The sequence below is a fragment of the Charadrius vociferus genome, unplaced genomic scaffold, assembly GCF_000708025.1.
Source record: "Charadrius vociferus isolate BGI_N301 unplaced genomic scaffold, ASM70802v2 scaffold477, whole genome shotgun sequence".
NCBI lineage: Eukaryota > Metazoa > Chordata > Aves > Charadriiformes > Charadriidae > Charadrius > Charadrius vociferus.
The window spans coordinates 5,720,454-5,737,938 of NW_009649449.1; the positions used below are offsets into that span (position 1 = coordinate 5,720,454).

General features: G+C 56.9%; 1 protein-coding gene across 1 annotated transcript in view; it reads right to left on the bottom strand.

Annotated features, from left to right (window-relative positions):
* The window catches only part of CHD5 (chromodomain helicase DNA binding protein 5), a 31,794-nt gene that overhangs the window by 3,276 nt on the left and 11,033 nt on the right, over positions 1 to 17,485 (bottom strand). The window contains exons 8-35 of the mRNA XM_009889691.1: positions 15,950 to 16,116; positions 15,651 to 15,869; positions 14,418 to 14,806; positions 12,786 to 12,917; positions 12,104 to 12,212; positions 11,631 to 11,822; positions 11,345 to 11,545; positions 10,941 to 11,078; positions 10,246 to 10,367; positions 9,474 to 9,647; positions 8,573 to 8,714; positions 8,229 to 8,360; positions 7,619 to 7,736; positions 7,040 to 7,164; positions 5,963 to 6,194; positions 5,747 to 5,872; positions 5,438 to 5,610; positions 4,536 to 4,710; positions 3,820 to 3,912; positions 3,253 to 3,341; positions 2,935 to 3,068; positions 2,385 to 2,529; positions 2,039 to 2,198; positions 1,795 to 1,874; positions 1,543 to 1,672; positions 890 to 979; positions 352 to 489; positions 18 to 126 (exon numbers count right to left, since the gene is read on the bottom strand). Coding sequence (XP_009887993.1) covers positions 18 to 126; positions 352 to 489; positions 890 to 979; positions 1,543 to 1,672; positions 1,795 to 1,874; positions 2,039 to 2,198; positions 2,385 to 2,529; positions 2,935 to 3,068; positions 3,253 to 3,341; positions 3,820 to 3,912; positions 4,536 to 4,710; positions 5,438 to 5,610; positions 5,747 to 5,872; positions 5,963 to 6,194; positions 7,040 to 7,164; positions 7,619 to 7,736; positions 8,229 to 8,360; positions 8,573 to 8,714; positions 9,474 to 9,647; positions 10,246 to 10,367; positions 10,941 to 11,078; positions 11,345 to 11,545; positions 11,631 to 11,822; positions 12,104 to 12,212; positions 12,786 to 12,917; positions 14,418 to 14,806; positions 15,651 to 15,869; positions 15,950 to 16,116 — 4,234 coding nt within the window. The remainder of the gene's footprint in view (positions 1 to 17; positions 127 to 351; positions 490 to 889; positions 980 to 1,542; positions 1,673 to 1,794; positions 1,875 to 2,038; positions 2,199 to 2,384; positions 2,530 to 2,934; positions 3,069 to 3,252; positions 3,342 to 3,819; positions 3,913 to 4,535; positions 4,711 to 5,437; positions 5,611 to 5,746; positions 5,873 to 5,962; positions 6,195 to 7,039; positions 7,165 to 7,618; positions 7,737 to 8,228; positions 8,361 to 8,572; positions 8,715 to 9,473; positions 9,648 to 10,245; positions 10,368 to 10,940; positions 11,079 to 11,344; positions 11,546 to 11,630; positions 11,823 to 12,103; positions 12,213 to 12,785; positions 12,918 to 14,417; positions 14,807 to 15,650; positions 15,870 to 15,949; positions 16,117 to 17,485) is intronic.

A 17,485-nucleotide genomic window follows, 5' to 3' on the forward strand; every position in this document is an offset into this window, starting at 1 on the left:
CCAAAGTAAAGGGGACGGTAACATTCCCTGCCACCAGCCAGTAGTCGTGTCGGCGGTGCCAGATGTCGTAGATCTTGCCGGAGGAGATGGCAGCCCTCTCCTCGTTCTGCCACAGCGTGTGCAGCTCTGCGGAAGCAGAAGCGAGACAGCCCGGTCAGGCAGGAGGGCTGCCCGGGACCTCGCACAGCGCATCAGGCAGGGCGAGCGATGACAATTCCCGGGCAGCCATGGGCACAGGGCAAAACCAGGACACCTTGCTGCTTTTCAAATGGTTCCCATTTCTCGCACAGGTTCAGAGCTTCCGTGCAGAGGCTCTGCAGGAGCAGCCGATGCCTCGTCTCTTGCTCTTACCTGTAAAGCCACCATCAGCAATGTTGAACATGAATCGGAAGTTCACGTTTCTGTCATCCTTCTTTCCATCCTCCTCTTCCTCTTTGTCACCGTTTTGCTGAGCTTCGCTTTGCTCCTTCTCCTCCGCCTTGGTGTCCTCTGCTTGGCAAACACAAGAAATTGCTCCTGCCTAACCATATTCTGCCAAAAGAGTGACCGGTGGCATCCTCGCCCCATCAGCTGCCAGAGGAACTCCCCGCTTAAAGCCACTGTTGGAAAAGCCACCAGCCTACTCTGCTCCACAACAGTCGTCCACCTGCCTCTTCCAGCAGATCCCACTGTTTGCAGGGCAGGTAGAGGCAGGGCCACCGCAGCAGGGTCTTGTTCCTGCTCGTGGCTTCCGAGCATCGCCAGAACACAAGCACCAGCTGCCGCGGGTGCTGCCAGCCATCCTCACCGTCACACCGCGCACACGCTGCATCGCCTCCGTGCCAAGCACCTGCCTTGCTTTGGAGACCCTTCACACCACTTCTCACCCCAACGCCTCCCTGCAGCTCACCTGGTTTCACTTCTTTGTCCTCCCCTTTCCCTGGGCTGCTGCTCAACTCCGGCTTCTCCAAAGGCTTCTCTTTCTCTTGAATCCCCTCATCTGCAGAAGGGAACGGGACATGAGAAAAGCTTGACGTGGAAAGTGCTCTTCAGGGAACAACAACTCATTGCCTGGATAGACTTTCCCCATTAAAGTGATTATGCTGTTTGTACGTTCAAGGCATTCAAACAATTTCAAACAGAATCTTCTGCCTTTTATCAAGAAAACTTACTTAGTTTTCCTTCTTCTTTGAGATATCTGGAGGAACATATTGCTAGGAAGAGAAAATGCCCCCCAAAATGAGCATTTCTCCTTATTTACAACCTGGAATTGTTGGTTTTTCAGGAACTACTACAGCACCTTGCAACACTCGGGTATCCCACTGTGATTTGGAGAAGCGGAAGACCCAAGCAAGATGCACGTGCAGAAGCCTCCCACCAGAGGGAAAGCGTATCTGAGGCTGAGAGGGTGCACGCCCTGGTGTCCACACAACTTCAGCTGCAGAACTTCCCCAGTGCGAATCAATGTCACTGCTGGGTGCCACAGCCCCCCAGAAGTCCCAGCTCAGCTCAGAGGGGAGCCCACACATGGGGGTCACGTTCACCCGAGCCGCAGAGACTCACCTTTCACCAGGGGCTCGGGAGAAGGATCAGCCTTTTCACTCTCCTCTTGCTGCTCTTCCCTCAGTTTCTCTTTGCTGTCGCAACTTTCTGGGTGCTCTTCGCTTTCCACCTTCTCAGCACTCGCAGGCACCTTAACGCAAAGCGCCCACACCACATCAGCCCAGCCTTGCCCCCTCCTCGGGGAGCGCTCCGAGTTCCCAGGCAGGCCATGAGAAGGCCTCCCGGAGGAGATGCTGAAAGATGCCACCCCACCTGGCTGTCAGACACCTTCCTGGACTTCTGCTCCACTTGGTCCTTTTCCTCCTGGAACCCGAGTTGCGTTTCGATTTTGTCTGCAGCAACAGCAAAGCAAGGAAGCTGTTGACAGAGGCCCCAGAGGGCCGCGCACACTGCCAGGGTAGGCAGACACCTGCAAAACCTTCTGGTGTCTAAGCCCACCTCCCTTCCCACGCCAGACCAAGGCCACGATCCCCTGGAAGCCTGTATGCACTCCCACCTGCAAGAGCCACGGGTCCCGTGTGCATGTGTGCTGGGCTGGCCGGGACAGGGGTGTTGGGATCTGAAGACACAATCTCGCCGGACTTCTTACTCTCCAGGCCCTCGAGAATCAGATCTGGGGTGCTGTACTTCCCATTGACATGCTCGAACTCCTGGACCTGGGGCAGATGCACACCATCAAGTCAAAAACAGCAAAGACATTTCCCGCCCGGTCATAAACGGATGTGCACCAAGCCCGGGAGATTCAGCCGGGGATCCCTGGTGAGAAGCATCCAGCAGCCAATGAAACCCACAAGCCTCCAGAACTTACCTGAAATGGGAAATTTAAAATTTTACTCACCCACCTTCTTCCTTACTAGTGACATGACTCCTATCCGAGTCAGCACATGCTGCCGTGACAGCCCTTCCCGGGGAACGCCGTCCGCAAAGGTCTCGGCACCGTCTGCCCCAGGTTCACACAAATGTCTCATGAAGAGAGACACGTACGCTCTGCGGAAGGAGAGCCAGACCTCGGTCCAGCTTGGCCCACGCACTCCCCGCTGAGCCAAGCACCCACACCGTCCCCTTTCACCCGTGGGCGAGGGCAGAGTCTCACGTCCGGGCCAAGATCTACCCTATCATAAATGAGAACGACAGCAGCCCACTCAAATGAAACAGGCACTGCCTCCCCAAAAAGAAACCTCGGTGGGGGTGTGCAGGCACTTGGGCTACTGCTGCCCCGCTGCCTTTGTCACAGCACCGCTGCCACCTCGCCCTGGAAAGCAGAGCAGAGATGGTGACATGGGAAGACAACGGGGGGATCAGAGTTCATCCTGAACATGTGAGCTAAGCGTTCACCACAATCAACCAGAGCCCAGGACAGACCTTGCCCTAACTGCTCGGGACACCCCATACCTGAACTCCTTCTCACTTTTCCCTCGCAGATCCCGGACCAGCCAGTGGGAGTTGAAGGCGTCCTGGGGCGGCATGCCCCAGCGCATGATGGCGTTCAGGAAAGCCTTGCGCTGGCGGGCATTGAAGCCGAGAACCTGCCAGGAGCAGAGGTGTTGGTGGGATCACAACGCGGCCTCGGAAGCGTGTGGCATCTCGGAGCCTCGCGGCCGTTACAGGCGTGCTGGACCAGGACTATCAGCACGGAGGAGTCCGGCCGCGAGCCCAGGGCCACCCTGGCACAACTGCACCAGAGGCGCTCTGGCTGAGGCTGACACTCACCTCGATATTCCCCCCGACTCTTGCCAGCAAAGGCGGGAGAGGCTTGTCCCGGTCACTCTTCAGCTGCCTCCGGGATTGTCTTCTGCCACCTAGAGTCAAGCAGCCACAGTGAGGGATGGGCCCAGCCAGCGAGGAAGGGTGGCTGGAGGGATCACACGGATGGCTCTGTGCCCCAACTTTCCTGCACTCCCTCCTGACGGGAGCAGAACCTGGGCAGAGCAGCAGCCCAGGCAGCAGAGTCCCTTCCACCCATCCCGCTGGCCTCCCTGCGCCGGGGCACTCTTCCACCCTTACCAGGCAAGGGGGTACCATGCCTGCTCCTCCTGCTGTCCCCATCCTTCCACCATGAGGACCAGAGCACGGTCCTGCAGTGGCCCGTGAAGGGAACAGCCGGTTGCCATCCCTGTCCCAGGAATCTCCTCACCTGACAGGCAACTGGGGACACCTCCCCGGGACAGAGGCCCAGAAGCACGCCAGTCCCTCCAACCCAGATGGTTCTGCTACACCTGAGTGCCAGGAACACCCCGCAGAGCAAAATCCCGTGGAGTATCAAACGCATTAACTCACTCTGACCTTCTGGCCTCTCTTCAAAGTCTTCATCCTCATCCTCAGAGCCAATGGAGTACTCCGACTGGTTGTCAGAGAGCTCATCCTGCCACTCTGCAGACCACAAGGGAGGCCAGGTTAGAAGAGTGCCCGAGCAGTGGGACCCTGACCAGGAGGAACATGCAGGACAGGCGAGAGTCTGCCCACAGGTACGACTGGTGTCCACTGTCAGGCAGCGAGAGAGGAATCACAGAATCTCCTAGATTGGAAAAGACCTGTTAGACCATCTAGTCCAATCGTTAATCTAACACTGACAAGCCCACCACTAAACCATGTCCCTGAGCACTATAACCATGTCCCTAAGTGCTATAAAGACACAACAAGCAGGAGATCACATTCTCGGGTTTTCCAAAATTAGTATTCTCCTATACAGAAAAAAAATCCAATTTGAAATATCTTGCCCACGCATATGTTTTTCCTCAACTCTTTGGACAAAAACCGAGTTACAGACCAAAAAAATAAAAAGAAAAAAAATCTTTGAAGAACTTCCATCCTGGTAAGCTCAGGAATCTGGGAAGGACAGCACCACACAGTCTGCCAAACTCTAGAGAAACGCCAAGCAACGGCTCAGCCAATACATCCATCAGGGAACCCGTTGGTGCAGCTTTCCAGGGCCAGCACGCAGGGCCCGCTGCCCACCCCGAGCCCAGCCAGGAGCCGAGCGGCCGCAGCCGTACCTTGGTCCTCCTGCGAGGCGTCGTTGTAGTTGACCTGCTTGCGGATTCTCTTCCCTTTCCCCAAGTTCCTGGCCAGATCTTCCTGCTGCTGCTCGTAATGGTGCCGCAGCAGCTTCTCCCAGTAGTCGGGGTCCACATTCTCCTCTTGCTTGATGATCTCCCGTTCCACCTCCTCCTGCAAAGCAAGAGACAAGAGGCTGGAGATCGGGCAGCCACAGAGCTGCCGGCATCGCCCCGCTGCCTGTCCTCTAACGGCACTCCAGGGACAGAGGGAGCGCACTGAGCCACTGGCTGGAATTCGGCTCCTGGCTCTTTGCCCAAACGCACTGCCCTCGGTGCAAGGTTGTCACAGGGCCAAGACAACCTCCCACCCAGAACGAGCTCCTCCGAACGCTCCATCCATCCATCCCGCCCTGCAGTGCCCACGCTCACATCGAGGGAAAAACTACAGAACTGCAGAGACCTCCCAGAACAGCAGCCGACCATCGGCTTCATCAACACGTGGGGGAAATAAGTCAGTCAGCTACGGGGAAAAATGACAGCAGCACGGTACGTAAGCAGCACCATGCCCCTTCCCAGCCTGCAGGGGAAGCGCCTTCAGAAGGACAGGAGAAGGTGCCTACAGATGCTTTGATCAAAATGAGGTCCCGTGCCAACAAGGACAGAGCCCGGCTTGCACCATGGGCTGCACAGGACAAAGACAACTGCGCATCCTCTGCCTGCGGCCGGTCCCATCGGCCCCGGGACGCCCAGGGCTGGAACAATCCACAGCAGTCATAGACAGAGCAGGGAAGAGTCCTGCCCCGCGCCAAAACACTCACAAGAACACGAAAGGGAGCGGAAGAAACACAGAGGGACATACAAAGAGGTGCGATTGTAAGACATGATACTAATCACATTACCACACCATCCTCTTCTCTGACAACATACTGGGCCACTTTAAAGGAGCTGAGATACTCGTTCATGTTCTGCAGCTCCGTGTCATCAGTCGCATCCTGGTTTCGGTCCAGAAGCTTAGAGATGGCAGCGTCGTCGTAGTGGATCACGCTGCTGTCATCCACGTCCTTATTGTCACCTGGAGAGCAAAGCGAGGGGAATGGAAGCGCAAATCCCCATGCCAGAGGCAGCCTGCTCCCAGAGCCAGGCGGGCTCAGGGTGGGTGCAGGGCCAGGGAGGGGGACGGGTCTTCCCAACAAGGGGGGGCTACATACCTGGTGGGGTGCCACCGTGCTTTTTTTTCATGCCGGGAGTCACTGCACCCCCTTTGGTTGACAGCGTGTCAGAGAAAGGGGTGACAGCATCCGGCATGGCGATCCGCTGTCCCTGAGACACCATGCCTGGGGGCGGAAGAAGAGGAGAATGAGCCCCAGCAGCTCAGACAGGGCCCCCCCTCACACAGAGCACCCCCAGCACCTTCCCGACTTCACCTTCCACATCATCCTTGAAGAGTTCTTCTGTCCCAAACTTGAGGATGTCGTCCAGCTCTTGCTTGGTCATGGAGCCCGACTTGGAGCCGAGCCCCGGGCGGACCACCAGGTGCGTGAGCATCATCTTCCTTTTGGCCACCTGGGTGATGCGCTCTTCAACAGAGGCTCTGGTCACAAAGCGGTAGATCATCACCTTCTTGTTCTGCCCGATACGGTGAGCTCTGCTGAATGCCTGCGGACAGAGAACGAAGCTGTCGAAGGCAGCACTGTGCCATGCTGGTCGAGGAGCCCGAGTTTCTCACCCCTCCAGTCTGCACAAAGGCACCGCGAGGGAAAGGCTGAATTCAGCATTCAGGCTGCTACGGGGCAGTGGAGCGAGAGGGGCTCCTCAGACGCGCTGCCCCCCTCCACTGACTGCAGGCGAGCCAGCGGCCCCATGCAGGCTCCTAGCTGAAGGGTCTGAAGGCAGCAGCGAGGACACGCTCCCCTAGGAATCCTCCGGCTGCAGATTCACCGGAGCCGCACTGCTCCTTCACCACCCCGCACCAGCCATCCTCTTGCCCACGACCCAGGGAAAGGGAACACTGGCACAGATGGATGGCAACACCAGACGTAGCTTTGGAGAAGACCTTCTCCTGACCAGGGAACGCGGGAGGGATACGCATTTCTCTTCACTTTTCCATTACTTTCAGAGGGATTGGCTGCTCGCCCGCTCCAGCTGCCATTTCCCCTTGGCAGTCAGTCCTTAGCCAGAGTCTGCCCTGGCTTTTGGAAACGCAAGTGGAAGCTCCCCAAAAGAGGGGGAGACACCTGGTTGTGAACAAGCAGGAGGGGAAAGCGAGAAACCCACAGAAGAGAGCCAGTTTTATGTGCCCGGTCTCTCCTGTGCCGCAGACAGGCCACGGCGAGGCTGGTGGAGGCAGGAAGGGGGCGGCTGAGCAGAAACGCACCCCACAAATACAGCAGAAAGAGTTGGCAGCTCTCGAGAGAAGAGACCGACCCTGTGCAGGTGTGCAAACAGAGGGCAGAGACAGAGAGGTACTTACTATACGGGAAGGAAAAGGAAAAGTCAGAAACCTGGATGTCATTGTGGGGATTCCAGTCAGAATCATAAATAATGACTGTGTCGGCCGTAGCAAGGTTTATGCCCAGACCGCCGGCGCGGGTAGAGAGGAGAAAGCAGAACTGCTGAGCACCAGGAGCTGAGAAAGACAAAGCCACAGGTGGCAACCGGTGAGACAGAAAGCAGCGTGGCCTACGTGGGAAGCACGGTACCACACTTTAGGGATAAAAAAGCGGAAACCATCAGACTAAGCCAACAAGCAACAAGCAGGGAAGGCAAGGAGTGAAAATACATCATTCCCTAGGAACCAATTACTGGAGAAAATGCAGCTCCAGAGCCAAAGGGGAAGCTCTGCCTTCCACTGAGGCCTTGAAGGGAGACGCAGGAGTCCCTCCAACGAAGCAGCCTGCCACTGGCGCGCTCAGGGTTCATTGCGGGACACAACTCAAGGGCTTAACGACGCGGTACGTGCAGCCCATGCTGCACCTCAGGAAGCTGTATCTGCCAGCGCAGCAGAGCCGACGCAGAGACAACCCCTCATGGCTGCAAATCCACCCCACGCCCTCTCCTCGGCAAGGCAGAAAGGCGAGTACCGTTAAACCTGTCTATGGCCTCCTGCCGCAGACCACCGGTGATGCCCCCGTCTATCCGCTCGTACTTGTAGCCTTCGTACTCCAGGAAATCCTCCAGCAAGTCCAGCATCTTCGTCATCTGCAGGGCAAGGTGACCCTGGCACCATCAGATCCGCACGGCCCCCTCCCCAGCTGTCCCCGTGCCCCCCGGGACCTGCCCTGCCCCGGCCGGGCCCATACCCGCAGCCCAGAGGCCACGGTGGCGGCGGTGCCACCGACAGCAGAGTACGGCCAGAGGAGGAGCGACACTCGCATCTCCTCTTCTACAGGCAGCTTTGCCGGCACAAGGGAGTCGTGTCTGAACGGCCCTCCCCGAAGGGGAGCACTATTACTATTATCTCCTCTTTTTCCATAGATAAAAAGAGGTTTTAAGCATTACAGGCACTCCCTCGGGACAGAGCTGGGAAACAGTCCATCCATCTTGACTGCCACAGCTGCCACGCTATCTGGGGGATACGCTGTCACCAGCTCGTCCACCTATCTCTATCTGTTCCTGGCACAAAATTCTCATACAGAAAAAAACAAATCCTTTAAAAATATATTTATTATTAATTCTTTCACCTACACTCACTTGGGAGAAGATCAGAACTCTGTGACCCCCATCTCGCAACTTCTTCAGCATCTTTTGGAGCAGCATCAGTTTCCCAGAAGATTTGACCAAAGAATTGCCATCATAGGACCCGTTGGGCAGCACTGGGGCCTCCTGCGAAGGCATCCTCGTTAGCCTCTTTGAGGACAACACTCATTAACTTCACAGAGAAATTCACATGCATTTCAAAGACAAAATCTTTGTATGAAACCACTCTCATGAAAACCCACAGCACTAACCAAAGCAAGATCATGGAAACAGCCCCCACCGACAGCTTACACACAATATTCTGAGAAATGTCTCTGGTGCAAATACAGGTGACGTACCACCGCCGCCACAGGAAAGAGGTACGGGTGATTACAGCACTTCTTCAAGTCCATCATGATGTTGAGCAGCGAGACCTGGTTCCCACCACCCTTCGAATTCAGGGCTTCAAAATTCCTCGTCAGTATGAATTTGTAGTACTTCCTGCAGGAACAGGGATGGGACAGACACTCTTGTTAATTCAGCCAGATGTGGGACCAGCATAAACAGGACAGGAGTGAATTAAACACCACATGCTCCACTGGAGCTTCAAAAGAGCCATTTGGACGTTTTTAAAAGTGATACTTCAGCACCCTCCACCCACGGCTGGGTTTATTCAATTGCTCTGTGGACATCACAGCTCCTGTCAGCGGGACGGACCTGGGGGTAGAGCGCCTGGGAACGCTCCACACCGCTGGGTGCAAGCAGAGCCCTACCACGCTGGGAAGAAGCACTGCGCCCTTCCCTGCAAGTCCCCCAATCTTGGCAGAAGACGCCGCTGAAGCTGAGCAAGTCAGCCCAAAACAAACGGAGCTGAGCGAGCATCCCCTAGGGCAGCAGTGGTGCTCCAGACTGACGCCAGGCAAGGTGGCAGCACAGGCTGGTGCCCCGCTGCCGAGAACAGGAGACGGGGGTTCAGTCTCAGCGCTTTCTCTGCACCTCCCAGAAGCAGCAGAGCCATGCCGACAGGCTGCCGGCATCAAACGCTTCCCGCTGAGCCGCCAGGGCTCCACGGAGCCCAATTTAACCAGGCTGAGCGCGCTCCCCGGTGAGACAGAAAGCGCTCCAGCAGTTCCCGCAGCAGGCCTGAGGACAGCGGGGTGTCTCTGACCTACCGAACCCCACTGACGCCCCGCCGCGCTGCAGACGAGGGGGGTGAGGGAAAGCAGCCGCCCCGGAGGAGCAGCGCTGGAATTAACTCACTTCTGCATCTGGCTCAGCTCCACTCTCACAATCAGCTCCGTCTTGGCCGGCATGTTCTTGAACACGTCCGCCTTGAGCCGCCGCAGCATGTGGGGACCCAGCAGATCATGGAGCTTTTTGATTTGGTCCTCCTTGGAGATGTCTGCAAACTCCTCCAGGAACCCCTCCAGGTTACTGCGAAAGCAGCCAAAACCACACAGCGCTGAGCGATAATGGGACACGAGAGAGCAAAGATGTCTGTTTCTTTATGATTTAAAAACAAGGGCAGAGCTCTCATCATACACGGGAGAACACTCCTGTGCCTGTATCCGAGCAGAGCGCGTGCCAGACCACAGAGCCGCACTGATGGCTGAGGGGAAATTCATACTAAATGCGCTAAGAGGAGGTCTGAACAAGCTCCCCAAAGTACCTCTGTCTCCTCAGAGAGAGGGAAGAGAAGGCAGGTTTCAGTTCCTTGCTCAAAAAGCTCCTGCCCAATAGCAAGGCAACAGCTACCCATAGGACCCAGAAAGTCGTAGTCCACGGGAATAAATCCGGGGTTATGTAAAATGTGCGTGGAGCTGCTATGACAAACCACGGGGGCGATGCGCTTTGCCATCTGCCTGCTGGCGCAGATCAGTGACACTGGCACAGCAGTAACTGGATCTGGGCACCCCCCCCAGACAGGAGCCCCGGGAAACTGGAAAACCTCTGCTGAGCCACCCCGATGGCCGGCAAGAGACCAAGTCACAGCTGCTCTCCCTTTTTGGAGGGGGAAACCAGTGCAACTTACTTAAACCTCTCAGGAGTCAGGAAATTGAGCAGGTGGAAGAGCTCTTCCAGGTTGTTCTGGAGCGGAGTCCCAGTGAGCAGCAGCTTGTAATCGATCTTGTAGCTATTTAACACTCTAAAGAACTGGGAAAAGAAATGAGGTTAGGTGAAAAGAGCTCAGAGGAGCTGATTAGTCATCTGAGGACTGCAGATTGCACACACGGAGACTCCGCAGTGACCTCTCCCCTCTGCCGGGCACGCAGAGCAGACCACAGCTTGCATGTCCTGCTCCGAGCCACCCCCACCGAGCTCAGGCAGCAATCCCGAACGTCCTTGGGCCGCACCGCCTGCCTCCTGCCGTGCTGGGGACTGTGTGAAGGTCCCAGGGGCCAGGGAGTGCATTTAGCCTCAGGTGAAGGGGAGAGGAAGGAGAGGGATCGATTCCCTTCCATGACAGCCCATCCCGGGACTGTCGGGTCGCCAGGCAGGCAGCCAGGCTGACACCTCTTCCACTACTGAAGGACTTTTAATGCCAGAGGATGTTAAAGAGAGCATCCCCACGGAAACGTGGGTCTCAGGCAGAGCCTGTGCGAGGCGAGGACATCATTCTACCTCCAGGGAGGAAAGCATGGAGCCACAGACCACCAGTGCTGGGGGGTCCTATCTTTGTGGCACCAGCTACACCACAAAAATCACTCACAAACGCCTGCTACCTACTTTGGACTGGTTGTTCTTCAGCCTGTGTGCTTCATCCACCACCAGACAGGCCCACTCGATGGAGCCCAGCACCGCCTGGTCAATAGTGATCAGCTCATAGGAGGTGAGCAGGACATGGAACTTGATCTGGGCTTCCTTCTGGAGGAGCAGAGGGAGAGAAAAGCCAGGATAAGAGACAGGGAACAGGACCTTTGCTGCTGCTGTACGTGACCCAAGGGAAAAAAGGGGGGATGGCTGCAACCGCACTGCACAGTGCCAGCAGCAGGGCTGAGGCACGAGTCGTGCCACCAGAAAATCTATACCCATCTGAACGTTAGAACCAAGCACAGGACTACAGAAACAGAAAAGGGTCTGGCGGAAATCTTTAAAACTCTTTAAAAGTAGGGCACAGACTTAGCTCCCACCTTCATCCGGAAGACCTTCTTTCCGCTCCGGATGGCGTTGTCTTCAAAAGAAAACTCATTTTCCCGGATGACCGACCGGCTTTCTTTGTCCCCCGTGTAGGTCACAACATAGAAGTCGGGTGCCCACATCTCAAACTCGCGCTCCCAGTTGATGATGGTGGAGAGAGGGGCGCTGACCAGGTACGGCCCTTTCGAGTGGCCCTGCTCGGGGAGACAAAGTCCAAGCTGTTCACCCCACACCCAGCAGCTCTCGGCCACCTCGGGGACTGCTGGATGCTCCACTCACCTCCTTGTACAGGGAATACAAGAACACAATAGTCTGCACAGTCTTCCCCAGCCCCATCTCATCAGCCAGGATTGTGTCTGTCCCTTGGGCCCAGGAAAATCTCAGCCAGTTTAGCCCTTCCAGCTGGTAGGGATGGAGCGTGCCTCCCGTGGCATCGATGTACCACGGCTGCTTGTCAAACTTCACTGTAGGCTGAAAAGAGAGACGTGACATGAGAACCAACTCCCCCTCCTTTCTCTGTGGCCAAGCGCATCCCTCTTTAGCCTTGTGACACAGAACAGCCCCAAAAGAGATGCAGACACAGTGCCCAGCACAGCCCCCAGACTCCTCACAGCAAAGCCACTTCAGAGTCTTGAATGAAAAAAACGGGAAGGTACTTAGAGGAGAAATATACAACGGGATGGAGGGGCCGGACCGACCTCCCTCCCTCTGGGCTCACACGCCGCTGCACTACCCCCACCATTCCTACTCACATCCACGAGAGGTGTTTCTGGAGGCTTTTCCAGCTTCTCCTCTTTCAGCTTTTTCCCTTTCTTGTTCAGCTTCTTCAGAGGGCGCGTGTCCTCCCCCAGCATCAGCTCCCTGCAACAGCCGTTGCGTGTCAGGGAAAGGCAGGCAGGCATTCCTCTCCCAGTCCCCAAGCCGAGGGACAGAAACACTTCAAACTCTGCCGCCTTTTCCCCACAGGAGCTTTTCTGGCCCAGTTAGCACGGGCACTCATGGAGTGTTAATTTTCCCCTCCCAACAGTCCACGCAATATCATTCAAGACGAAGAATAACAATCTAATCAGAGTACTGTGGTTTTCCCCAAAAAAGAGACAGGCAGCAACACTACAGAGCCGCCCTGCAGCACAGTGAGGCCATGAATATTACGGCACTATGAACACAGGGGAAGGGGAGCACAGGCTGGAAAACAGCAGGCAGGCAGGGCTTCCCTGCAGCCCTGAAATGGCATTTCAGGAGGAACAGCTTTCCGAAAGTGCTAGGCCACTGCTCTCTGAAGAGAGGTCCCTGCGAGCGGTGTCAGTGTGTTCAAAAGGGGACACCTACGAGTGCCCGGTCGCCCCAAACGCCTGCGCGGGCTCCCCCAGCTCTGCCTGGCTCTCCCAGGCTGCAGCAGCCCCGCTGCGCTCCCACCGCCCGGCTGGCTCCTACCTGTGGTTCCAGTAGAGGTGTTTGAGGTTTTCATAGTAGGGGATGTCTATCTCATCGATCTCCCAGGTGCACTGGTCATACGGCAAGTCCTTCCACTTGATCAGGTAATGGATGTCTCCCTTTTTATCAAAGCTGTAACGTAGGGCACGAAAAGCCTATCAGTGAAACGACACTGGACCCCCCCGAGGCAGCCGACCATACGCTGCTCCCATGAACCTGGATGCTTCATCCTCCGCTCGTACCTACAGACCACGACATCCAAAAATACCAAGAAAAATACCAAGAAAGTTTTGACACTTTCCAGCACAAATGCCTACTAATCTGCTGTGTGTGTTAAATCATTAAGCTTTAAAGGCTGCTTTTACATTCCCCTGAACAATCTCGCTTTCCTGTTTTACCAGCACTGGATGAATACCAGCGTTCACCCTCTCTCTCCTGCAGCATTCGCTGCTCTGTGAAGTTTTGCTTACACTGAAAAATGAATAAACACACTACCGAGTCTGATTGTATGCCTATGGGGAAAAAACCCTTGCCTTATTAGCAGACAATGTAAAGCTCGCATGAAAATTAGCCAGGCAGCTTTATTTATTTTCTGCCAAGCAGCTTTCAAGCACAGTTGCCACTTGAAACTTCAAGTTGCCACAGGAAACGCAGAAATTCAACAAAAAGGTGTCTCTAGCTGCTTGATGCAGAAAAAACATCTGCACGGCACATTTCACATGCAGGCAATTTCTTCTGCAGAAAAGAAACGCAAATATCAAGGCTTTGTAAGGGAGTCGGGCACCTGCTCAAACTCCTCTCCTCGGGCACCGTCCCTATCAGCATCAGGAGAGGTAAGCGGGAATAAGGTGCCCCTCAGGTACGTGTAATGCACACATCGCTGCTGGTGTCTCACCTTTGACATGAGTGCAGAGGGACCGTGTGGCTTCTGAGAAGAGCAAATGACCTACACGGAAATCTGCTGCTGTTCCAAAGCAGTTTAGGTGAGCGGCTGCAGCCGCGGGGCACAGTCAAGGGAAGTGAGACCCATCACCGTGTTGCAGCAGAAATTTACGGAATGATAAGGCTGTAACAGGGACTCAAACAACACATTGGGGAAGAGTGGAACAGCTCTGTGCATCCACCTTTGGGAAAATTTACCATACCTATTTTTAACATGCAACGGAGCAGAAATTAAAATAAGGCATCGATTCACTTCTGGCCTTGGCTTCACCTCAGGAGCAAACCCCCAAGGCAACAGAGACTCTGAAACAAACCAGGAGCTGCAATTCCACCAGCCCGAGATTTTGGCTTTGCAGAAGGACGGCAAGAACTTCCCGGCCCCGGAGGAGAGAACTCAGCCGAGCCCAGAAATCCTGCAGCAGGCAGTGCCAGAGGCTCAGCTAACCACGTAACCCGTCAGCGTGAGAGCTGTGCAAGAAGGGAAAACCCGCAGAGAGCACAGACCCACCACTCAAAGCTTCATCTGCAGAACTCGCCGGGTCCTGGGGAGCGCAGCAGGGCTCACCTTTGCCGTTTCCCTCCCTGGCTTGCAACGGGCACTGCTCAGCGCCAGCACCACCAGGGGCTCAGGCCCCCTGCGCGCACCTTTCCGTGGCCTGTTCACACTCATCCCGCTACGCAGCTCCTCACCTGTGGTTCAGGATGCGGTGGATCATCATCCACTCGGGCTTGATGCCATAGCGGTAGAACCGCTCCTCCATCTTGGCGTACTGCGGGTCTTTGCTCTTCCGCTTCTCCCTCTGGCTGTCCTCATCCCCAGAGCCGTAGTCGAAGGCTGGCGGCTCGTCCATGTCGTTCTTCCGTTGGTAGTTGCGGTACATCACGGTGTGGTAGAGCTCCAGCTGCGGCATGAGGGAGCCGCGGGCCGCCTGCGCGCAGCGCGGCAGCGGCGGCACCTTCGGCGGGGGGAGAGGCAGCTCTGCATCCGGGGCAGGCAGCGCGGGCGGGAGCGGGGCAGCCGGCGGCTCCTTCCAGGCCCAGTGCAGGATGCGTTGGACTTTGCCCTTCAAGGGAGGGCACTGGGGATAAAAAGAGCAAACAGGCAAGAGCACAGAGTTTAAGGTGAGCCCCCGCCAGGGGCCACGGGGAGAAGGGCGGACCTGGAAGGCAAAAGGGATCTCACAACGCCAAGCTGACAGCAGCCGTCCAGAAGCAGCAGGGAGAGCGTGGCCAGGGCTCCGGAGAGCGCGCCAGCACAGCCCGTGCCAAACGCTGCTGCTGGAGGGAAAGCCCAGGGCAGAGAGCGACTGCGGATTTGCTCCTGGACAGAGGGAGCCAAGCGTGGCAAACCGGGTGACCTGAACGGTCCCAGTCCCTGCCCCCCTGTGCCTCACCCTGCCAACACCCCCACCGCCCCCAGGCACAGGCAAAGCGCTGCCCACGTCCCCGGCAGAGTCGCTCCTTCGCTATTTCTAAGGGGGCGGACAGAAAGGAGGCGGAGAGGGTGCGTGGGGCGGGCAGAGGCCGGCTGGCGCAGGCATGCCCGAGAAGTGTCCGTGACACTGCTGCATCCCCTGCGGGGACAGGCCTTGCCACCAGGCAAGAAAGGTCCTTCTACACAGACCATGCATCAAATGGGGCTTGACATCCCATCTACACACCAGCAGAGAAGCGGCCAGCCAGCAATCCCCGTGGGGAGACCGTGCAGGCAGCTGAGCCATCCAGAGCCACCCAGGGCTCTCAGGTGCACGCGACCGGCAGCGATGCCCCTCCAGGGAGGGGGTTTGTGGCAGAGGATGGGATGCTAGCCCTGCGGCAGGACTTGTGGAGAAGGTACGAGGGACAGTAGTGTCTGGGAGACCCGCTCCCGGGCCGGACGGGGACGAGAGCAGGGACAGGGCGAGGAATGCTGGTAACACTCACTGTACAGCGAGGGCAGAGCCATTCACCGTTTGGTATTTCTGGCAGCGGCGGGTTCAGGCAGTGGAGGTGGTAGGAGGATGGGCAGGTGTCGCAGCACAGAAGCTCCCCTCCATCCTTACAGACCCGGCAGAACTCCATGTGGTCGTCCTCCTCCTCCTCACCGCCTTCCTCTTCCTCCTCCTCCTCCTCCTTCGGCTCCCACTGGATGCCCTCCTTCTCCTGGGGAAGCACAGCCAGCGTAACGCTGAGGGTTTCCGCCAGCTGCCCACCCGCACCCACAGCGCCCCGACCCCACTCACGCAGTGGGGGCAGCTCCACTTGCCCTCGGGGGCCTTCTCCAGCTCGGGGTCCAGGCAGACGAGGTGGTAGGCACGAGGACAGGTGTCGCACAGGATGATCTCCCCTCCCTGCTGGCACACCTCGCAGTAGTCCTGGTGGTCTGTCTCGTACCCGTCCCCTTCTTCGACTGCAAGCAAGGGACAGGCATACAGTCAGAGGGACGGCAGAGCTGCCTGCTCGCCCGGGAGGGAACGCGACACTTGCTCCTCTACGATACAGTTAAGGAAATAAGGAAAACGTTTCGCCTCAGACCCCTCCTGTTACATCCCCCTACCTCTCTGTCCCTCAGCACCACAGTTCATCTTTGCACACAGCATCATCTCACCTCTGTCTCTCTTTCTCTCTCCACACTGTATCATCCTTTGGTTCCTTCAGGCTCTCAATGGAGAATGCCAGAACCTGGAGAGGTTGCAAGGGAGGCCAGTCAGAGAAACCTCCCCGGGTACCAGCGCCACCAACTGCAAACGCACCATGCAAGGGTGACACGGCCGAGGAGGAGGACTCCTCTCCTGGGACTACTCTGCTCTTCCTGGGCGCTCACTGGCACAGAGACAGGAGCTCTCTCAACTCAGAGCGGATGGGAAGAGGAAGGGAGGGACAAGGCCTTGCAAGCGCCAGAACAGCTTGTCTCAATGCCCAGCTCTGCCACAAACTCCTGGCGCAGACCTCCAACCTTCCGCTCCTCCAGCACACGGCAGGAGACGCCTAGCTCCGGCACGAGGGCCCTCAGACCGCAACAAGCCGGGAGGAGAAGCGATGCCCTTCACACGCGAGACATGGAGCCAGTCGGCAAGCCCTACCCTGTCAACCAACGGGGAGGCTGGCCAGCATCACGCCCTAACTGTCCCCCAGCCCAGAAGCCACCCTTCCATTTCTCAGAAGCAAAAACCCATCGGCAAAACTAAAAAGCCAAAGGATGCACCTGGACCTGAAGCATCTCATCCCGAACAAAGACGCAAGGGAGAAAGGCAGTATGCACCCTGCAGCGGCACAGGAGGCAAAGGCGGCGTGGGAAGCCAGGCAGGGCGGCACCAGGCCCTGGCAGTCCCCGTCGGCCCTCGGAGCCGGAGCAGGGCTCGGGGCAGCTCTGCACAGAGGCACTGCTGTCAACGGCAGTGCGGGGATGGAGGTGCCATCACGCAGAATGCACCTGCAGCCCTCCAAGAGGGAAGGGATGAAGGAATCCGCGCACAAATGTGGTCACACAGCTGCTGGGAGACCCCGACAGATGCCGCTTGTGTGCCTCCCTCTTCCTACATTGCTGTCACAGATCTACCACAGATCTACTGCCTGCCCGCTGCCTGACGGCACATCTCACGCAGACAAAAAGTCCCTTGTCTTAACGCTTGCTCGCCTGCAGCCTGCCCTACTCCACTGCGAGCTTGCCACAAGCCATGTCTCTCCAGGGACCGCTCCTCAGCAAATCGCTTCCCTGGGAGCCCCACAAACTCTGGAACTTTGCTGCTGGAGGATAAATACCGGCGGGATCACACGCG